At 46.3% G+C, this 19826-nt stretch overlaps 1 protein-coding gene across 2 annotated transcripts in view; it reads right to left on the bottom strand.

The window, feature by feature from the left end:
• Positions 1-4166: 4166 nt before the first annotated feature.
• The window catches only part of CNNM2 (cyclin and CBS domain divalent metal cation transport mediator 2), a 182296-nt gene continuing 166636 nt past the window's right edge, over positions 4167-19826 (bottom strand). Inside the window, exons 6-8 of one of the 2 annotated variants that reach the window (XM_005888044.2) lie at positions 18350-18415; positions 10837-11021; positions 4167-10186 (exon numbers count right to left, since the gene is read on the bottom strand). In XM_005888044.2, coding sequence (XP_005888106.2) covers positions 9977-10186; positions 10837-11021; positions 18350-18415 — 461 coding nt within the window. In that variant the 3' untranslated portion in view covers positions 4167-9976. The remainder of the gene's footprint in view (positions 10187-10836; positions 11022-18349; positions 18416-19826) is intronic. The other variant, XM_070363447.1, reaches the window with a different exon arrangement.

Below are 19826 nucleotides of genomic sequence, written 5' to 3' on the forward strand. Positions count from 1 at the left end.
ATTCCTACTGGGGGAGTGCTGGTGAGTAAGTGGCCCATGGGCAGCTGGCTACTCAGAGTAGCTGTAACTGGACTTGTTAAAACGTGAGCATCTCTCTGTTAATAATTAAGGAAGTTAAACATAAAACTATAATTTTCTTTTAGAAAAAAACAAAAAACTTAAGGTGTTTAGGCTGAGAGGAACTCTGCCAACTCTTCAGAATTTCTTTCCTGGGTATATGGTGAACACCACTTACTTTCAGACTCTTAAGGCCCTAGGCACCCCAGCATATCCAGCAGCTGGTCAGAACACAGCCCAGCCCAGCCTCTGCAGAAGGACGCACCTGCACGCACATCTCCACAGAGGTGGTCAGGCAAAACTCGAATGGTGTACTTCAGAGAAGTTACTTAGAGCCAAAAAGTTTAGTGTTCTGTTCAGACATTAAGTTTTCTACCATAAGATCCTTTGAGACCTAAAATAACCTTTCTAAGGTGCTTTTAGGAAAAGCAGGTCTTAACAGAACAACTAAGAGCTACAAATCCTTTTGACATGTTAGTGTTGTTTTTAAGCAACCACTTTAAAAAGCCACTTGCAGTGACATGTCAGATTTAAAAGTACTTTCTCCATGTTTAGATATTCCTAAATCAGATTTATTTGTTTAAGAAATATTTTGTCAGCAACTTTAAAGCCCTGCAATTTTTCCAAGGCTGCCACAGCATTTAAAAATACTCCACTTATTCACCACAAATAGCCTGAGACAAACAACGGCATATCTAAGTCTACATTAAGGGTAGGAGCCTTGTCCACATTCCACGTTATGGAAACTATTTAACCTTTCTTTGATGGTGGGAAAAATGATAACTATGATCTAACTATTGCCATACACTTAATCCCGACTCCTCAGTTCAGTAGCTTTTGTCTCAACACTTAGGTTTCTCATGACATTCTTTCTTGGTGACTAGAGCATAGAGCTATTCTTAAAGTTTTTCCTCAAATGGAACAATTTCAAACGATACACAGCTTTGGGAGGCCCTGAAAATGAAACCTCAACCATGGGGCTACCTGAGAAGCCTTGAAAAAAGACTTGGTGCACGGCCCCCAGGGAGGACATGCACATGGCACAGCAGCCAGCTGACTTCCCGGAACCCACACAGTCCCAGCCCACGCCTCCCGGAGCAGGAGAGCAGTACACGGTGTTCTCACTGCTGAGCGTGGAGGCACCGCAGAGAGCGAGTCATCTACGGAGAGCGTTCACTTGCAGAACGAACAAGGCTGATTTTCTGTTTAGCCTGGCAATTTCAAGCATTTCTCCCCTGCCCTCAGACATCATGTCTTCCTCCCAAGGCCACAACTATCTGACTTGTTCCCATAAAGGTAGATAAAAATTAAAATATAAACAATAGTTTAAGTGCCTTTAAAGAGCTTTAACCCCAAAAAGTACTCCCAAGTGAGCACAGAACACTTCCTCTCAAGCTCATCAACTCTTAACTATAAATGTAATTCTATTTTCTAATTTAAAATGACAGAAATTTTTGGTCTGGTCACTGCCCATAAAATACCTTTGCTCCACTTTATGGATGAGACAGATTGGTTCATGAATCAAATTAGGCACATATATATTCACCGAAATGCTCTGGTCTCCCACTGTGCTCTTCCCAAAGCTGTGTTTGGCCGGGGCTATAGATGAGGCTGAAGAGTCTAGGCCAATGGAAACCTCATCACACGGTCTTCACGTGAAGGACAGTATTAGTCCTTCCAAGGCTCACAAGTTCCTGAGATAACTGGAAAGAGGATTTGTCATGCACACCTTCCCAGCACTGAAAAATATTAAGTGTTCAGTGTTTGCCAGAGGGTTTGCACCAAAGATAATGTTTAGCTTGTGGGTGTGGGAATTTTGAAGCAAGTAACTTTGTTTTTGGACCCACTGCCCTCAGGTCAGTGATGTAGCAGAGTTGTCGCAGGGAAGCTGGCTTCACCTAAAATTCCTGCCATGTGTAAGCCTACTGTTTGAGGGCTTCATAGTCGCTCATATCCTAGCAGGAAAAGCACTCTGACAAAGAATTCTGGTACCCAAATCCCCCTGCATCTTTAGGCCTCACAGTCATCCCCTAGGGGAGATGTCCTGCCACCAGAATGTCACAGAGAGGCACTATAACCACGGCTTTGTTCTGGGACTTTTTGAAAGAGCAGAGATGTGAGGATCTTGGAGGGAAAACGATAAAACAATCATACAAAGAAGCCAAACATTTATTAGCCATCTCATATAATGAAACATTTTGGCTTTAATAAGGAATTATCTATTAAATTACCTTCAAAAAGTGTGTTTCCAGAAATCAACTCCAGGCTACAAAAAGGTCATTTGTACTGGTCACTTTCTCTACAAGACCATCTGATCACTATCTTTGTCTTCAGAAGTGCTGGGTTAACAAGAGGCACTGGGGAGCATGATGCATGAGATGAAATAAAAACCCCAGAGTTTTTATCACGATACAGCTCGGGAATGAACCAACGTGCAGGCAACCCCATGGATGCAGAGGGAAGGCTTAGGCAAACCTCATCTTCACTGGAGGAAAAATCACATTTTCCTTTGAGAATTTCCTGATTTGAGCTCAGGACTCACCTAGGCAAAGTGAGTAAAGCAGGAAAAACTAAGCAAAGGAGTGAACTGGGAGCAGACATGCTAGAGAGAATTCCTTCCCTGGCCCTGCTTTCTGCTCTTCTAAGGAGAGCAAACAGGCTCCCAAGAAGACAGCACTTAACTGGGATGTAGCTCTACCTTTTTCCACTTTCAAGAAATTGGGGGTGATGACTGGGGAGGTGGGAGAGGTGGTTAGGTCAGGTGGTGTCTTAGCCAGCTTTGTCAGCAGTTCTTCACTAAAATGTCTCCAATCCACAGGACTAGTGTAAGTAAAATAGATCAAGAACATCACGGTTAAAACAACATGGTAGGAAAAACAAGGGACTAGTCATTAAGCAGCTCAATTCTCAGAAGAATGCAGAACTGAGACAGAGGGGAGGTAAAAAGGAATCCAAGAGGATGTGGTCTAGGAATAGATCACAGAGGGGCTGTGAACCTCGACTGGAAGATCTTCAGGATCTGGTCATGTGAGTGAGGAGGGTAAGGAGGAGCAGAAGCCTGGAATAGAAGTGGCAGTGGGAGAGGATGGGGCTCACACAGGAATCAGGCAGGCCCACGGAATCCTGAAGAGCATCCGACCATGACTCACCACACTCATGCCCTTGATTTTAACTTGGTAGACCATCTGTGCCTCTTGCAACCATTGTATTAGGCTTCCCATCACAGAGAAAGATCTGCAGAGCCATTTTCATCTTTAAGAGCCAACTGAGAGGCTTGAATGAGGCCTCTGGGCTTGCCTAGGGAAAAAACAGTCAAGGCATTTGCCAGCTGAAATGTGTTTTTAGTGATGGAGCTGCAAATGTCTGGGGCAGTTTCAATGGGTACCCCCAGCATCTTTATCTAAAATGAACTGATGGGGAACAGATTATGATCCTTGAAAAAGAGAAGACAGCCCTGCTGTTGGCTGGAAGTTGGAGTACGAGGCTGGAAGTTGGAGGCTCAAGTTCTAGCACCTGCTTCTCTTTTAATGTAAGACTTGGTAGTGTACATCCAAAGGAAATGCCCCGCTGTGTTGCCTTGGTGACAATCAATCTCAGCTTTCCCACTAAGCAGGGGACGAGGCCTGTGTTGGCAGAGGTGATAGGGGAGAGAGGGAAGACACATTCGCTAGAAGGGTGAACAGAAATCATCATTTATCTAAATAGAATAATAGAAATGAACAAAAACCTTTTAAAACAATCACAAAATTTACAAATAAATTGATACAAAATAAATAGATTGTAAATCTACAACATCGTTTGAATTATAAAATGCATTCATTATGACAATCAGCTCATGAAACCTATACATGTCGTTTGTGCTTATTTAGGTTTATGGACACAGCTCTAGATAACTGTGTTCAGAAAACTTCGCTGCGCAAAGCATGAAATGTACACTATGATACAGTGAGTTAAGACTAAGGAGGGTGGAAATCAGACTCAAAGCAGGTCTTCTGTGAGGCGCCAAGGCAGTGCTGGCATTGGACCTCAAAACCAAAAGGCATCTCAGAAGCCCAGGTGGGTAGGCAGCTTCCCTGGTGCACAGAGATGGACCCCGTGATCCAAGGTGGGAACTGGAGACCATCCCTGTTGTGGGGCCAGGCCACCAACCTGGCTTCGGATTGTGGGAGTGGAGGCCCTGGCCTCAAAGCCATGCTGTACCACTGCCTAGAGAACAGACCCAGTCACCATGAAACCACCTCTAAAGTATTTCACGGAGGTCCCTGAAGAGGCCCTGCCATGAAGTAGGAGACCTGCCTCCATCCTCATCTCAAAACACTTGCTGTCAGGAACAGAGGCGGGTCCAGTAAAGGGCCTGGCACACTAGGACCAACATAAGAGCAGCAACGTGTTTAAGACGAAAATAAACAAAACTGCTCCTTCTCATCCACTCTGAAAGACAACAGAAGCCTAGGCTCCATGGATGAGGGGCTCGGGAACAGATCTCATCTTAGTCACAGACGATGCACTAACAGTAGAGGCGTATGTACATAATAAATAATAATATAAAATAAAGCATATACATTTGTGGACTTAAAGGACTCCGGAAATGAAAAGTCAATGGACTGACACACTCCACCTTCACAGTAGACTTTAGACACGGGGAGTAATGAACCAGGAGTGAGGCTGGGCTCTGGGCAATGAGAGGCCTGAGGCCTTCCTTTTTTCTCCCTCTCCCTTCTGCTCTGTGAGCCTGCAACCAGCTGTTTACACCCAAGGGGCCTGGGCCTCCAACTTAAGGGCAGGCACCCAAGGTCCTCCAGGTCCACACTTGACAGTTCTCTCCAGGGTAAGTCTGAAGAGGAATCTGGGCCCACTTCTCAAAGGAATCCTTGTTGGTCAGATGTGGGCAAATGCCAGAAGATATGCTGCCAATGAAGACAGTACTCTCAGTCATTCTTCCAAGTCGTTCATGTCTGATACCCAGTGGGTATTCAAACTTGAAAATGAGTACTCAACTCAAGTTTTACAGTGCGTGTTGGATGTGTGTACATATAAACCTTGGCATGCAAACTCCTAGAACTTTACTCTCCTGCCACTTGGAACCTTTTGTTTCCATGTTGCTTCAAGTACAGCCCGATATTTAAAACAATTCCTCTGAGATGATGTCAGTGGCTCTAGCATATACAGAGAGAAAGCTCACTTGAGCCAAGTCAACCACAGAAGTCCGCAAAGAAGGTTCCCAGCCCAAGATGGTGGGATGGAAAGCTGCCTCAGGTGCTGCAGCTGCTGTGAACTGCCCTCTTCCCTCCTGTTCTCAGGGCGGACCACGGACTCCTGGCATCTCCAGACAGGGCAGGAGGAAAGCCAGCTTGTAAGCGCTCCCTGTAGGAAGGATGCCCGCACGTGGTGGAGGTGGAAGGCCCACCATCACAGCCTTGAGCAAGCTTGGCTTGGGTGCTTTGCACATCCAAAAACAGAGGCAACGAACAGCAAATGAACAACATTCCCCAAACTCATCTCTTCTAACAGCCCACTCAAATACAAAAGAAATGTTGAAAGATAAAAATCTGCAAATGGCCCTGAGGTATAAAAATCCACTGAGTAGGTTCCTCACTGATAACGTTTACATGGGAAAAGTTTCTGAATTCCCAAATCACTTTCATATTGAACTCCTTAAATCCCCTCTAATTCTGCATTAACCTGCCAACCCTCCAAGATGCCCTTGCTAGCCTGAAGCACCACTAGTCTGGAGGCCATAACAGAACCACACCTGACCTGGGACCAGAGCCCATGTCCTCAAGTAAGAAAGTGCGCAGTGGCACTTCAGAAAGCTCCACGCCCTGAACTGCCCAGCTCAGTCTGGCAGTCCCCACCACTATGCAAGAAAAACCATCTCCAGGATCAAAGTGGAGAGGGGCGTTGTATCCCGCCCTCGTGCTAACACGAAGCTTGTGTCATGTGACATGTCCCAGGCCAATCCTCCCTGGTGGCCTCCTGCTTAGAATCCCAGGGAACAAGGTGAGCACCTTCCTGTGCAGCCCAGGTGAGTCCTCTACCTGGACTGGGCCCTGGCGAACACTGGAGGGATACTGGTCTCCTGGCCCAGGAAAGGAGAAAGTGGTCAGATCCCTGGCTGGTTTTCAGAAGGTGACAGGGTTGGGTTTTGTTTCTGACCAGCCATGACACAGGCTCAGTGGGCCAGGGCCTACTTAGGTCTGCTCCTCGACTTGAGGTAATCTGAGGACAGAAGTTCATGGCCCCTGCTTAGCCCAAATTCCTGTTGCTTCATTTCCTAAGGGAAATGCACTTCTTGTATCTAGCACTGTTTTCCAAGACATGGAAAAGCTGGTCCTTTAACTGTATGGTACCGGGGACAGCACAGGTCAATATATTCACAGTTAATGTTCCATAATAGTGTGAAGTTTTACATTCAACACGTGCACAAAAGTTCCTTGAAATATTATTAGGAAATGGCAAGATGCCCTATTCTTCCCACCGAGGGAAGACAGTCCTGTCAGCATGGGCACTGAGCTCTCTTCCAGAAGTGAGGTGAGGGAGGGAGGAGAGGAAAGTTACACAGGGTGCCCTTTCAAATTCAAATTATGTAAGAACCAAGGCTTAAGCTAACTGTAAGTTGACTAACATCCCAATTTCCATGCACAAATCTTAAGGTTCTGTTTTCCTATAAGTTTAAACACTTGATATTGGATGAACAGAGAATTAAGAGAGGGAACCTCTAAAGCACTAGCAAGTCTCATTTATGAAGAAAAAGCAGATTGTCCTGGCAACACCTGGATACCAGAATCTAGTTCCAGGAGGAACATTCGGGATGCCGGAATGGCTGCTCAGGAGCAGGAGGTGGCCCTGTCTGGTCCCTCAGAGCCAGGGCTCGCAGCAGGGGCCCCGAGGACCCTGAAGAGGACAGCGAGGCCCTGGGCCGGATGGTAGGGCTCCCACACGCTTCGGAACCCTGGGGCCTGTGTCTGCTCCTTGAACCACTTCCTCACCCACGCTTACAAACCCAGCAGCCCAAGGAGAGGACGATCCACCGGTGGTGCTAAGGACTAGCCACCACACATCAAGATCTCAACTATCTGAGATCTTTCTCTGCCCTGCTCCCGTTTACTTTACAGACACAAATTGCACAGACCTTCTAAGCCCAAGTCATTCTCCTGCTCGCCTGCCTCACAGAAGCAATGAGCCAGCATCTCTCCTTCCACAGCCTGAATTTAGTTTCCAGAAGGAAAGTGGGGCCTGGAAGAGATCTCTCTCTCTCAGATGTTGAGTGTTACATCTGAAGGGTCCTAAGCTTTCCTCAAAGGAGATGTAACTGTTGCCAAATGTTAGCTTTCATTCCTTCAGGGACCAGACAGGACCTACTTGGGATTCCCTGTTGCTATAAAACAGTGTGAAAAATCAAAGGTAAAGAGTAGTTTATAGAAAATAAATACGAACTTGGGAGACTAAAATTTCATCCTCCAGGAGCCCCACAGCAAAGCCCTCTTGCCACCAGCTCCTTTAGAGAGGACTTTTCACAGAGCCACACTGAGCAGGTATGGCAATGTGGAAAAGTTATCCATTTCTCCCTGAAGCCAAGGAGCCAGCAGCTGGAATCCTCTCAGCAGGGCTTTACGATTCTCAGAGGAGCAGGTGGACTCCAGAAGATCCAGCACGCTAACAGTGGTTCCAGAGGCTGCTTCCAGTGGCGACATGCTGGAGATGCACTGTGTGGGGAGGCAGGTCGGAGCAGATCGGCCAGGGGAAGCTGACAGGCGGAGATCCTGGAGGCCAGAGGTACCACGGCTTGGCAGCCTGGCTCCACCAGGGACGGCAAGTACTGTCCTGGCCCGGAGTGTGGCCCGGGGGCTGGCTCAGAAACCTTCCCCAGCAAGGCCCAAGTTTCCCTTATTACAGGGAACTCTCATTCCTGCACGCCCCCCTACACAGACAATCCCAGTTTCCGAGTCACATCACGCTGGCAGTGTGCTCAGCTCAACGCATCTTAAGAAAGCAAGACCTTTAAACTTTATGTCGAGCCTGACGGCGGCAGTGCCATCCCATTGGTGGTGTCTTGGGTGCTGGCAACAGGCCACTCAGCCCCTAAAGGGGCACCCCAGTGACTTCTACCAAGTGAGGCAGTACTTCCCTCACCAAGGGACATGGCACCTTCTGGGAAGATGCTCCAGGACCGCCGCACCAGGGGAAGCCATGTGCCGGGCACACATACGACACTGGGGCCGCCGAGCTGCTCCCTGGGAGGCAGGCCCAGCGTGCTTCTGGTTCTTCCCCGACCACAGCTCCCACCCACCAGCACCCAGCCTGGGGTGCACAGTCCTACCTGGAGGAAGGAGAAGAAACTGCTGCTTAGCCCCAGGGCTTCCCTTCGTGCAGTAAGACCCAATGGAGGAAACGCTATCTTCTTGCCTAGAGACTGGACACAGCGTGGACTGACGGGTCTACCTTAAAAACTGTGGTCAGTAGGAAGTCACTTCAGTGTATGAATGTTGCCCCCAAAATGCACATATCCCTTGGGTTAACACTTAAAACACAGCTAAGAGTTAAGAATTCAGTCATTCAAGAAATACCTCCTGACATTAATCTCACTACACATGATGAATCTGGTATTAAAATAAGACAGAGACACACATGAAATGGCCATGACACACATTTGGTTTCTGAATCCCTGTTTGGGGCCAAACTGACCCTGGCTGTTACAGGCAGCCTCTCTGGCATGGGCCGAGTCCGAGGCAGAGGCACAGAGCCCAACCCTGCTGGGCCCCGTGGGCCCAGGGCTGAGGGGAAGAGGGACAGTTGGCTCCCTGGACGGGGGGGCAGGGGCTGGCAGTCCCCAGAGTTCCCTCCGTGAGACACATGGGTCTGGACGCGCCTTCTCGGCGGGGCACAGAGCACAGCTGGAAGGTCTGACTGCTTTTCTAACAACCACATACCGACCCAGCAGGAAGGGCAGGAGCGTGGACGACACACCTCGAGTTTACTTGAGGGCCCTGTGGAAGATTTCCATTTGGCATCTGTGTAGCAGCATCTTGGGTTAACAAGAGCAAGGCCGGGGGTGGGATGGGATGACGGCGCTCTGGAGGTTCAGACGGGGAAGAGGCTTGGCTGAGCCAGAGGTCCCAGGCTGGGGGAATGTTGGGGGGATCCACCCTGGCCTCTTGCAAAGATAAACCATCAGTTTAAAATTCATTAACATTCATTTTGGTGATAAAAAAAATTCCTTAGAGTGGGAGCAAAATCACATTCCAAGCAAATGTTAAACCTTTCTGAGGGGAAGGGACACGGTTAAACATTAACTTAAAACAACACTGAGCTCAGAGAGGCAACTGCGGGTCCCTGTTCAGGCTCCACCGCAGGGCTGACAGCCTTTGCAGGTCTGTGTCATTCATCCTTCAGGTTCGACAGCGACACCCACTGGGGCACAGAGGAAGGGTGCCCCTCCCTGGGGCGGTGGGGAGGGAGGGCCCAAGGGAGGCCACTGGAGGGACAAGTCCATCCTCTAACGGTCACATCATGGGGTCACAGCAGAGTTCAGACAGAACAACTTACAACTCTGCAAAAGACACTTTTTAAAAACATGATCTCTCGGAAAAAAATAAATCGCGACAATTTTCAACTTCATGCAAATCGAGGGAGGAGGAGAGTGAATAATGATAAAAGGTACAGCTGAAAAAATAAACATGATTCTATTTGGGCGGAAGAAGTTCATCTCCATAATCTCGAAATGCCACGCCCTGGCTGTCGACTTCCTGTCTCCGGTTTCCATGCCTGCCCTCCCCGGCCTCCTCTGCTGCTTCCAGGAAGGGGACAGAGTCTTTGGTGTCAGGACGTTGCAGGATGCAGCATGGCACACAAGCTCACACTAGTGGGATTCACGGTCGGACGGCGGGAGGCCGGCGGCCTGGTTGTGGGGCCAGGCGCCCTAGATGGCGCCTTCGCTGTGCAGGCTGTGGTTGGCCTTGGTGTGCGTCACACAGTTCTGTTCGTTGAGCAGGTTGGCCGTCTCATCCGGCAACCCATCGTGCAGCTCCGTAAGAGTCAATTCAATTTTAGTGTTTTCACTGTCTGAAGACTGAGGAGTCTTGTCCATCCGGGATGCCATCAAGGCATTTTGGTATTGCTGTCTTGAGATCTGGGGCCAGGAGATGGTACAGAAAACAAACCAAGATAATATTTTTAGGCTATCTTTTCTCCACATGGCATTATATTTATTATACCTTATATCCCCTGAAGGGCCCCAAGTAGCTGCCCTAGGTGAAAACCATCCTTCAGTCACTTTGTACAGTTCACATTGACTCTACGAACAGGTTAGTTTATACTGGCATAAGCTATATCCAAAGTCTGTCTCAAAATTCCACCCAGACTAGAAAATGGAGATAGGCTTCCATCAGCTAGAGCTGGCTCATCCCCTCAAAGCCATCTTTATTCCAGACTGAGAAAAAAGCTCTGTCTCGGGGGAGGAAGTAAGTTGAGGGTTCTCCCTAGCAAATCCTCCAAGTTTCTCAGAAGTCCGTGAAGACTGGCTGAAAAGGTTTCCTCTTTTTCTTACCATCTCCAGCTCTCGTTCCCTGAAAGAGAAAGCTACATCTGATTTGGCAGCTCACTGGACAGAGCCAGGGAGATCAATGGTCTTCCCTGGCGGAGGCGGAGTCACAGGAGCTGGAGGCAGGGCCCCCGCAAAATGACCAAGGAAGGCTCCACGCAGGGGCCAGGGAGCCACCTGCTCACAAGGGAAGCAGACCTTCCCCTGCTAGGCCCAGCCGGGCCACCCTTCCCTCTCACCTTAACAAACTGCAGATCGGAGAGGGCTCGCACTGAGTAGTCAGGGATGTAGACCTGGAGGAATGCAGAGTTGAGCTGATTGTTGCTACTCCCCAGCGTCGGCGTTACCGCATCAATTCGGTCGCTGCGACTGAGAGAGTCTGAGTGATTCAAGCCACACGGGCGAGGAGGTGACTTGTTTTCACCTGGAAAAGGAGGAAAAAAAAAAACCCAGCTGCCTTTTAAGTGAGGTCAGATGTCACTCAAAGTCAGCTCTTTATTTTCCAAGTAAAGTAATAAACAAGCTCAGCTTCAGGGTCTCTGACAGCGTGCTTACGGCTTCTCCTGCAACAGATTCCCAGCCCCATCCACATGAACACACCGAGTCTCCAATAAGCAAAGACCCGTGGCCGCATGCTATGTCAGGGGAGGCGAGGCCCCAGACACAAAAGCTACTTGATAAAGGCCTGGGCTGCAGGAAGGCAGCACAGCATCATTTTGCCAGGAGCAAAAACGCTTGAGAATGTTCCTAAGTCAGTACGTGTTTTTAAAGGATCAAAATAGGTCTATCTGTTCATACTTCCCAGCCAAACCCGTTATTTTTGCCTCTGACCCCAGTAAAATCCCTGAAAGGGAGCCTCAGGACATCTCGGGATTTTAAGCACCCTCAGTTCAGTTCCGGAGAAGGCAATGGCAACCCACTCCAGTACTCTTGCCTGGCAAATCCCATGGACGGAGGAGCCTGGTAGGCTGCAGTCCACGGGGTCCCTAGGAGTCAGACACGACTGAGCAACTTCACTTTCACTTTTCACTTTTGTGCATTGGAGAAGGAAATGGCAACCCACTCCGGTGTTCTTGCCTGGAGAATCCCAGGGACGGGGGAGCCTGGTGGGCTGCCATCTATGGGGTCACACAGAGTCGGACACGACTGAAGCGACTTAGCAGCAGCAGCAGCAGCAGCAGTTTAGTTCAGTCGCTCAGTCGTGTCCGACTCTTTGCGACTGCATGAATAGCAGCACTCCAGGCCTCCCTGTCCATCACCAACTCCGGGAATTCACTCAAACTCATGTCCATCGAGTCGGTGATGCCATCCAGCCATCTCATCCTCTGTCGTCCCCTTCTCCTCCTGCCCCCAACCCCTTCCAGCATCAGAGTCTTTTCCAATGAGTCAACACTTCGCATGAAGTGGCCAAAGTATTGGAGTTTCAGCTTTAGCATCAGTCTTTCCAGTGAACACCCAGGACTGATCTCCTTCAGAATGGACTGGTTGGATCTCCTTGCAGTCCAAGGGACTCTCAAGAGTCTTCTCCAACACCACAGTTCAAAAGCATCAATTCTTGGGCGCTCAGCCTTCTTCACAGTCCAACTCTCACATCCATACATGACCACAGGAAAAACCATAGCCTTGACTAGACGAACCTTTGTTGGCAAAGTAATGTCTCTGCTTTTGAATATGCTATCTAGGTTGGTCGTAACTTTCCTTCCAAGGAGTAAGTGTCTTTTAATTTCATGGCTGCAATCACCATCTGCAGTGATTTTGGAGCCCCCCAAAATAAAGTCTGACACTGTTTCCACTGTTTCCTCATCTACTGCCCATGAAGTGATGGGACCAGATGCCATGATCTTCGTTTTCTGAATGTTGAGCTTTAAGCCAACTTTTTCACTCTCCACTTTCACTTTCATCAAGAGGCTTTTTAGTTCCTCTTCACTTTCTGCCATAAGGGTGGTGTCATCTGCATATCTGAGGTTATTGATATTTCTCCCGGCAATCTTGATTCCAGCTTGTGCTTCTTCCAGTCCAGCATTTCTCATGATGTACTCTGCGTAGAAGTTAAATAAGCAGGGTGACAATATACAGCCTTGACGGACTCCTTTTCCTATTTGGAACCAGTCTGTTGTTCCATGTCCAGTTCTAACTGTTGCTTCCTGACCTGCATATAGGTTTCTCAAGAGGCAGGTCAGGTGGTCTGGTATTCCCATCTCTTTCAGAGTTTTCCACAGTTTATTGTGATCCACACAGTCAAAGGCTCTGGCATAGTCAATAAAGCAGAAATAGATGTTTTTCTGGAACTCTCTTGCTTTTCCCATGATCCAGCAGATGTTGGCAATTTGATCTCTGGTTCCTCTGCCTTTTCTAAAACCAGCTTGAACATCAGAAGTTCACAGTTCACGTATTGCTGAAGCCTGGCTTGGAGAATTTTGAGCATTACGTCACTAGTGTGTGAGATGAGTGCAATTGTGCGGTAGTTTGAGCATTCTTTGGCATTGCCTTTCTTTGGGATTGGAATGAAAACTGACCTTTTCCAGTCCTGTGGCCACTGCTGAGTTTTCCAAATTTGCTGGCATATTGAGTGCAGCACTTCCACAGCATCATCTTTCAGGATTTGAAATAGCTCAACTGGGATCCCATCACCTCCACTAGCTTTGTTCATAGTGATGCTTTCTAAGGCCCACTTGACTTCACGTTCCAGGATGTCTGGCTCTAGGTGAGTGATCACACCATCATGATTATCTTGGTCACGAAGATCTTTTTTGTACAGTTCTTCTATGTATTCTTGCCACCTCTTAATATCTTCTGCTGCTGTTAGGTCCATACCATTTCTGTCCTTTATTGAGCCCATCTTTGCATGAAATGTTCCCTTAGTATCTCAAATTTTCTTGAAAAGATCTCTAGTCTTTCCCATTCTATTGTTTTCCTCTATTTTTTTGCACTGATCGCTGAGGAAGGCTTTGTTATCTCTCCTTGCTATTCTTTGGAACTCTGCATTCAAATGGGTATATCTTTCCTTTTCTCTTTTGCTTTTCACTTGTTTTCTTTTCACAGCTATTTGTAAGGCCTCCTCAGACAGCCATTTTGCTTTTTTGCATTTCTTTTCCATGGGGATGGTCTTGATCCCTCTCTCCTGTACAATGTCACGAACCTCCATCCATAGTTCATCAGGCACTCTATCTATCAGATCTAGTCCCTTAAATCTATTTCTCACTTCCACAGTATAATCATAAGGGAGGGATTTGATTTAGGTCATACCTGAATGGTCTATTGGTTTTCCCCACTTTCTTAAATTTAAGTCTGAATGTGGCAATAAGGAGTTCATGATCTGAGCCATAGTCAGCTCCTGGTCTTGTTTTTGCTGACTGTATAGAGCGTCTCCATCTTTGGCTGCAGAGAATATAATCAATCTGATTTTGGTATTGACCATCTAGTGATGTCCATGTGTAGAGTCTCCTCTTGTGTTGTAGGATGAGGGTGTTTGCTATGACCAGTGCACTCTCTTGGCAAAACTCTATTAGCCTTTGCCCTGCTTCATTCCGTATTCTAAGGCCAAATTTGCCTGATATCCCAGGTGTTTCTTGACTTCCTACTTTTGCATTCCAGTCCCCTATAATGAAAAGGACATCTTTTTTGGGTGTTAGTTCTAAAAGGTCTTGTAGGTCTTCATAGAATTGTTCAACTTCAGCTTCTTCAGCGTTACTGGTTGGGGCATAGACTTAGATTACTGTGATAATGAATGGTTTGCCTTGGAAACGAACAGAGATCATTCTGTCGTTTTGAGATTGCATCCAAGTACTGCATTTCGGACTCTCTTGTTGACCATGATGGCTACTCCATTTCTTCTAAGGGATTCCTGCCCACAGTAGTAGATATAATGGTCATCTGAGTTAAATTCACCCATTCCAGTCCATTTTAGTTCGCTGATTCCTAGAATGTCGACGTTCAGTCTTGCCATCTCCGTTTGACCACTTCCAATTTGCCTTGATTCATGGACCTGACATTCCAGGTTCCTATACAATATTGCTCTTTACAGCATCGGACCTTGCTTCTATCACCAGTCACATCCACAACTGGGTATTGTTTTTGCTTTGGCTCCATCCCTTCATTCTTTCTGGAGTTATTTCTCCACTGATCTCCAGTAGCATATTGGGCACCTACCTACCTGGGGAGTTCCTCTTTCAGTATCCTATCATTTTGCCTTTTCATACTGTTCATGGGGTTCTCAAGGCAAGAATACTTAAGCACCCTGGGAGACACCAAACCCCTTTAGAAGGTTTGATTAGGTTAGCTTAGGTGCTGGGGCATTCTTCAAAGAACTTTCATTAAAACAAAGTGAAAGGAAATCCAGGTGACTCTAAATGTTGCTGCTTTTAAAGGCACATTCACCATGGCTTCTAACACATTTCATTAAAAATAAAACCCACCTCCGCTCACCAAGGCTTCTTCCGTTTTCGCTTTGCTAGTCAACTATTGCACAAATATCAACCGAGTGCCCGCACTGGATTGCACAACGTCACAGGATGGAAGGGGACGTACTCTCCCATCTGATGGCTGGCTCCTCTTTCCAATGTGGTTCTGACTGGCTCTCAGCTGGTCCCACCCTTCAACGACTGGAAAGTCTGTCATCAGAGCCATCAAAATCTGCTTCCTCAACTTCAAGTGACAGCCTCTCCACTCTATGGAGCTCTATTGAATAACTTCCACTCCTCCGCTACTTGGAATAGCCCTGAGGAGTCTGAAGATAATTCTCTGAAGTCTGTCTCTTCTTCTCTGGGCCAAATAATTCAACCATTCACCTTGCATTTTATCTTTCCTTAGCCTATCTGGACCACCATCTGAGAGACCATTGAGCAAAAGTCCCTGTTTAAATATGACAAGCAGAACAAAACATGGCAAGTACCCAAGGAAGCTCCTATGATGGGTTCATTGTCTCCTAAAATTTTCATGTCACAACTTTCTCTACTCTTTTCATGTCAGGAGCCAATTTTCCATTGTTGGTCAAAATTAAACTCAACAGCACTTCCTCTTGTTGCTTCCACTTAAGAGAACATGGCAAATTAATAATTTATCAGATATCTTCTATTTAGCAGGTGACCAACGACTGAACGACTTCACTTTCACTTTTCACTTTCATGCATTGGAGAAGGCAATGGCAACCCACTCCAGTGTTCTTGCCTGGAGAATCCCAAGGACGGGGGAGCCTGGTGGGCTGCCGTCTCTGGGGTCACACAGAGTCGGACATGACTGACGTGACTTAGCAGCAGCAGCAACTTTCATCAGATGGCCCAACTTTGCTAAGCCTCAGATTCCCTATCTATAAAAAGCAAATAGTAATAGCACCCAGCTTATAAGGTCTGATGATGAGTCAACATGAGATAAGGTAAAGCACTTAGCATGGTGTCTGACACCCAGTAATGAGCCTCGTTAACATTATTATAGTCTTCCCCTGAAGCCCCACCCCAGACCTCTCCACCACTCTCCTACTCTCAGGATCAAGCTTCTCTGCACTCCTGGTAACTTTGCACAGGCTGACAGATGCAACCATCTGTGAAATAAGGGATCCCACTCTATCCCCAGGCTTTAGCCCCAGATCTACAGATACTTCTGAAATGGTGTTTACTTCTTTGAGTTTCAATTTAATGTTATGAAAACAAGACATTTGGGAATGTTCTGGCTGTCCAGTGGTTAGGACTCAGCGCTTTCACTGCTGGGGGCCCAGGTTCAGGAAACTAAGATCCCGCAAACCGTACGGCACAGCCAAAAAATAAATTATAAATACATAAAAACATTTTAAGAGCACTTTTCTTATTTGATCAGACCCTGTGCGTTGCCCGATCACTGTCAGGAGGCCTTCGGCTTCTCAGTCTCTTGTTACTTTTCTCCTGAGGAGGATTACAGGGCAATTTCTCTGGTCTCCCAAGGTATCTATAGACTCCCAGTTAGCTTCCTCTCAGCCCACAGACCTCTGTTTTTTGAGAGATAAACCCTCCCCTTTGCCAGGAAACCACTGCCTGGCATCACAGCCACAGTCCAGAGCATCGACCGTTTTCCAGGACCTTTTCTGCAACTTAACAGAAACCAGCACGCTCACCTTTTATCAGCATGTGGTAAGACGTGCAAGTCTTCACACCCAAAGATAACAAAGACTTCAAGTTCCCACCCCGTAGGGCAGGTTTTGTTGCCAAATTTATGTGCCAAGGTTTTATGATGATAATTACAAAAAAAAAAAAATCTATTTTAATTGCTCTTGTGCCTTCTCAGAATTTTCTGTTTGGTTTTTTTTTTTTTGGTCTTGGCTTATATTTTATTCATCCCACCCAGGAATCCTTTCATTAGCTAGTAAGCTATAAAGACACAATCAAGAAACATCCCAGCCTCCTCCCTTAGAGCCGTGAGGCCCTGTGTGGAACTGTTTGCAAATCACTGGTGTAGTTCAACCTCCATTCATCAGGTATCTTATTATTGTAATGCCAGCAGCCCAAAGGCCTGGACCCTCAAAATGGATTTTCTTATGACTAGATCAGATGGAACAGGCTGAACTATGAAATCGCTAAGTTCTAAGAAAAAGTGAAACACAAACGACATTTCCAGGAGCTCCATCCAAAAGTCACTTTACTTCAGTATCTAGGACATTTTAAATCAGTAGTAGATGCCAGCAAATAAAAGGGGAGAAAAAAATACCAACATACATATAAATAAATATACGTTTATGTATACACATGTATGTATATACGTATATGTATGTATATACGTATATATGTATATACGTATATGTACATACATATATTCTGTCAGCTGGTAGGATTCAAGCAGCCTGATTAGTATCTTACGGCCAAACACCCTCAAATCTTTTAAGAACAAAGACCTGAAAAATATAACGTTCCTTCTAAGACAAGTAAGTATTGCCTTCTTTACCAAGTATTGGCATTTTAGACTTTTGCTGAAACTGGATGAGGAGATACAAATTTCAGTCAGATTTTAAAATATAAGCTGTATTGAACAAAATACAGAAAAATTGGACTACCAAGTAGGAAAGCCCAGCAATTTTAATTAAAGAGAGATTAAACCTTTGCCGTTCTCTTTAGCAGCTGGACATATTAGGAAGGCATGACCACATTCTCCTGCGGGGCAAGAACCAGCAGCTCCTTAAGAATGTACACTGTACTAGTTTCAAAAAGAAGAAAGCGAGACAGGAAAGTGGGGCCACCTGCCTGACGGAGGGTGGAAATACATGCACCTCATTCACGTGGACATCTGAAAAAAGGACCAAAGAAACAGAAATGCTGGGGCCTCCAAGGATGGAGAACCAAGGAAAGTTCACAGTCCTCCAGCCTTTTGGCTGAATGTGTTCTGCAGAAGAATCCTTGGGTTTGGGGCCTCTGCAGATTCCACACACCATGACTCTGCTGAGGTCACCCAAAGAACCAAAGGGCAGCAACGAAAATCCAAGGTCAGCGGTGTGGGTGGGACCTACAGAGAACACTGGTGACTCACGTTAGAACCACTCTCCTTTTCCCAGTGTCATCGCTGCTCATGTTTCAAGATTCCCTTCCCAGCTCCCAAACCCTCTGCCATCTGTTGAGGGCTAATGCTTTCCTGGGTAGCTCACTCTTAGGTCATAGAACCATGGACTTTTAAGAGCTCAAAGAAAAACTGAAAATGGCCTTAACTGAATAGAAGGAGCAGACCTGGCCAGCCAGGCTTTGGCGGGGTCAAGGGAGGCGATCAGAAGAATTATGAAAAGGAAACATGCAGAATTACCTGGAGAACCTGCTGCTAACAACTCTGTTCTGCTGACAACAAAGGTACGAGACAGGGACAAAGGAACTGAAAAATGGAGAAAAACAGGGTGAGACGGTTTCAAAAGGCAAGACAGGAGCTCTCTGTAATCAAGGGACAGGAGTGGATACCTGTTCTACTCATATGAGTATTCGGTTCCAGATATGCAGAAGCCTATATGATATTATATAAACCAAGAGAACACACACTGCTTTCCAGGAAGAGGAATATAGGGAGGCTGAAATCGGGAGAAATTCCACTCACATGCTTCTTTACTAACCTAGAAACCTCTTAAGCCATTAATACCCAATTGCGGTTTATAGCTCAAAATGTGCTCTTAAGGACTTCAAACACAGCTAGCCACACAGACTGGGAGCTCGACCCGTCATCTGCCCCAGGAGCATGACCCAAGACGCTTTTGCCAAAACACCGCGATGTTCGTTCAGTGCACAGCCTACAGCATCCCCATCTCTGCCAAGCAATTAGTTATTCAATTCATTTACACTCTTAATTAGTCTGATTGTAACTTTGACTGGATTGTTTGAAATTGCCAAGTATTCCAAAGCAATTCAAAGTATCAGAGGAAGGTCCTGGGTTGGCCAAAAAGTTCGTTTGTTTTCCATAAGCGCTCACCCAAAAAATTTTTTGGGTAGCCCAATAAACAAACATCATATGCAGATTTCCTGGGAGTGGCAGACCAAAGTCAAACAAAATGCCCTACCAGGCAGGGGTCATATTTCCTGGGCAGGTTGTTTTTTTTTTAATTGAGATATAATTTGACAAGTAACTGGGCAGGACTTGATAACTGATTACCACAGGGTTTTCTAGGCAATCAACAATAACAAACAGAAACATTATCTTGAGATTACAATACTAATGCATCTCTCAATGGATATACAAAACCCTGAATCCTAATTGTAAAGTCAAGTAAAATACTGGGCTTTTGTAGTAAGCAGGATGCTAATTCTCATCCTTCTGGACATTTGCATACTAGGTAAGGCTATTGCAGCTCCACATGCTTTCTGTATGGAAGGCCTGCTCTTCCTTTTCTGAATGCGATTTACCCCTATATGAATCCATAGTTCAGTATGAACTGGGCTAATATTTAGGTTTCAAGAACTAGTAACCAATAAAAATGTACAACTTACATTTTTACAAAGAGGACTAGCTTTCTTTTCAAAGCCACCTTATACACTGATTCTGCTAACCTGGGCTAACATGAGGATGGTTGCCAAGCAAGAGTCACAATCTCAACACCTTGTGTTAATATAAACATTTCCTCTTGTTCCTTAAAGGTTACAAAGCCCTTGTATGAGTATCACCACATTCTACTCTAACAATCACAGGAGATGATCTTATATCCTTTTAATAGTGAGGAAGCCAAGGGCCTTTCTCAGTTGGGAGACCCATAAATGATGGAACTCAGGCCGTCACCCAGGTCTTCTCGACCTAGTTAAGA

This window comes from Bos mutus, chromosome 26 (assembly GCF_027580195.1).
Source record: "Bos mutus isolate GX-2022 chromosome 26, NWIPB_WYAK_1.1, whole genome shotgun sequence".
NCBI lineage: Eukaryota > Metazoa > Chordata > Mammalia > Artiodactyla > Bovidae > Bos > Bos mutus.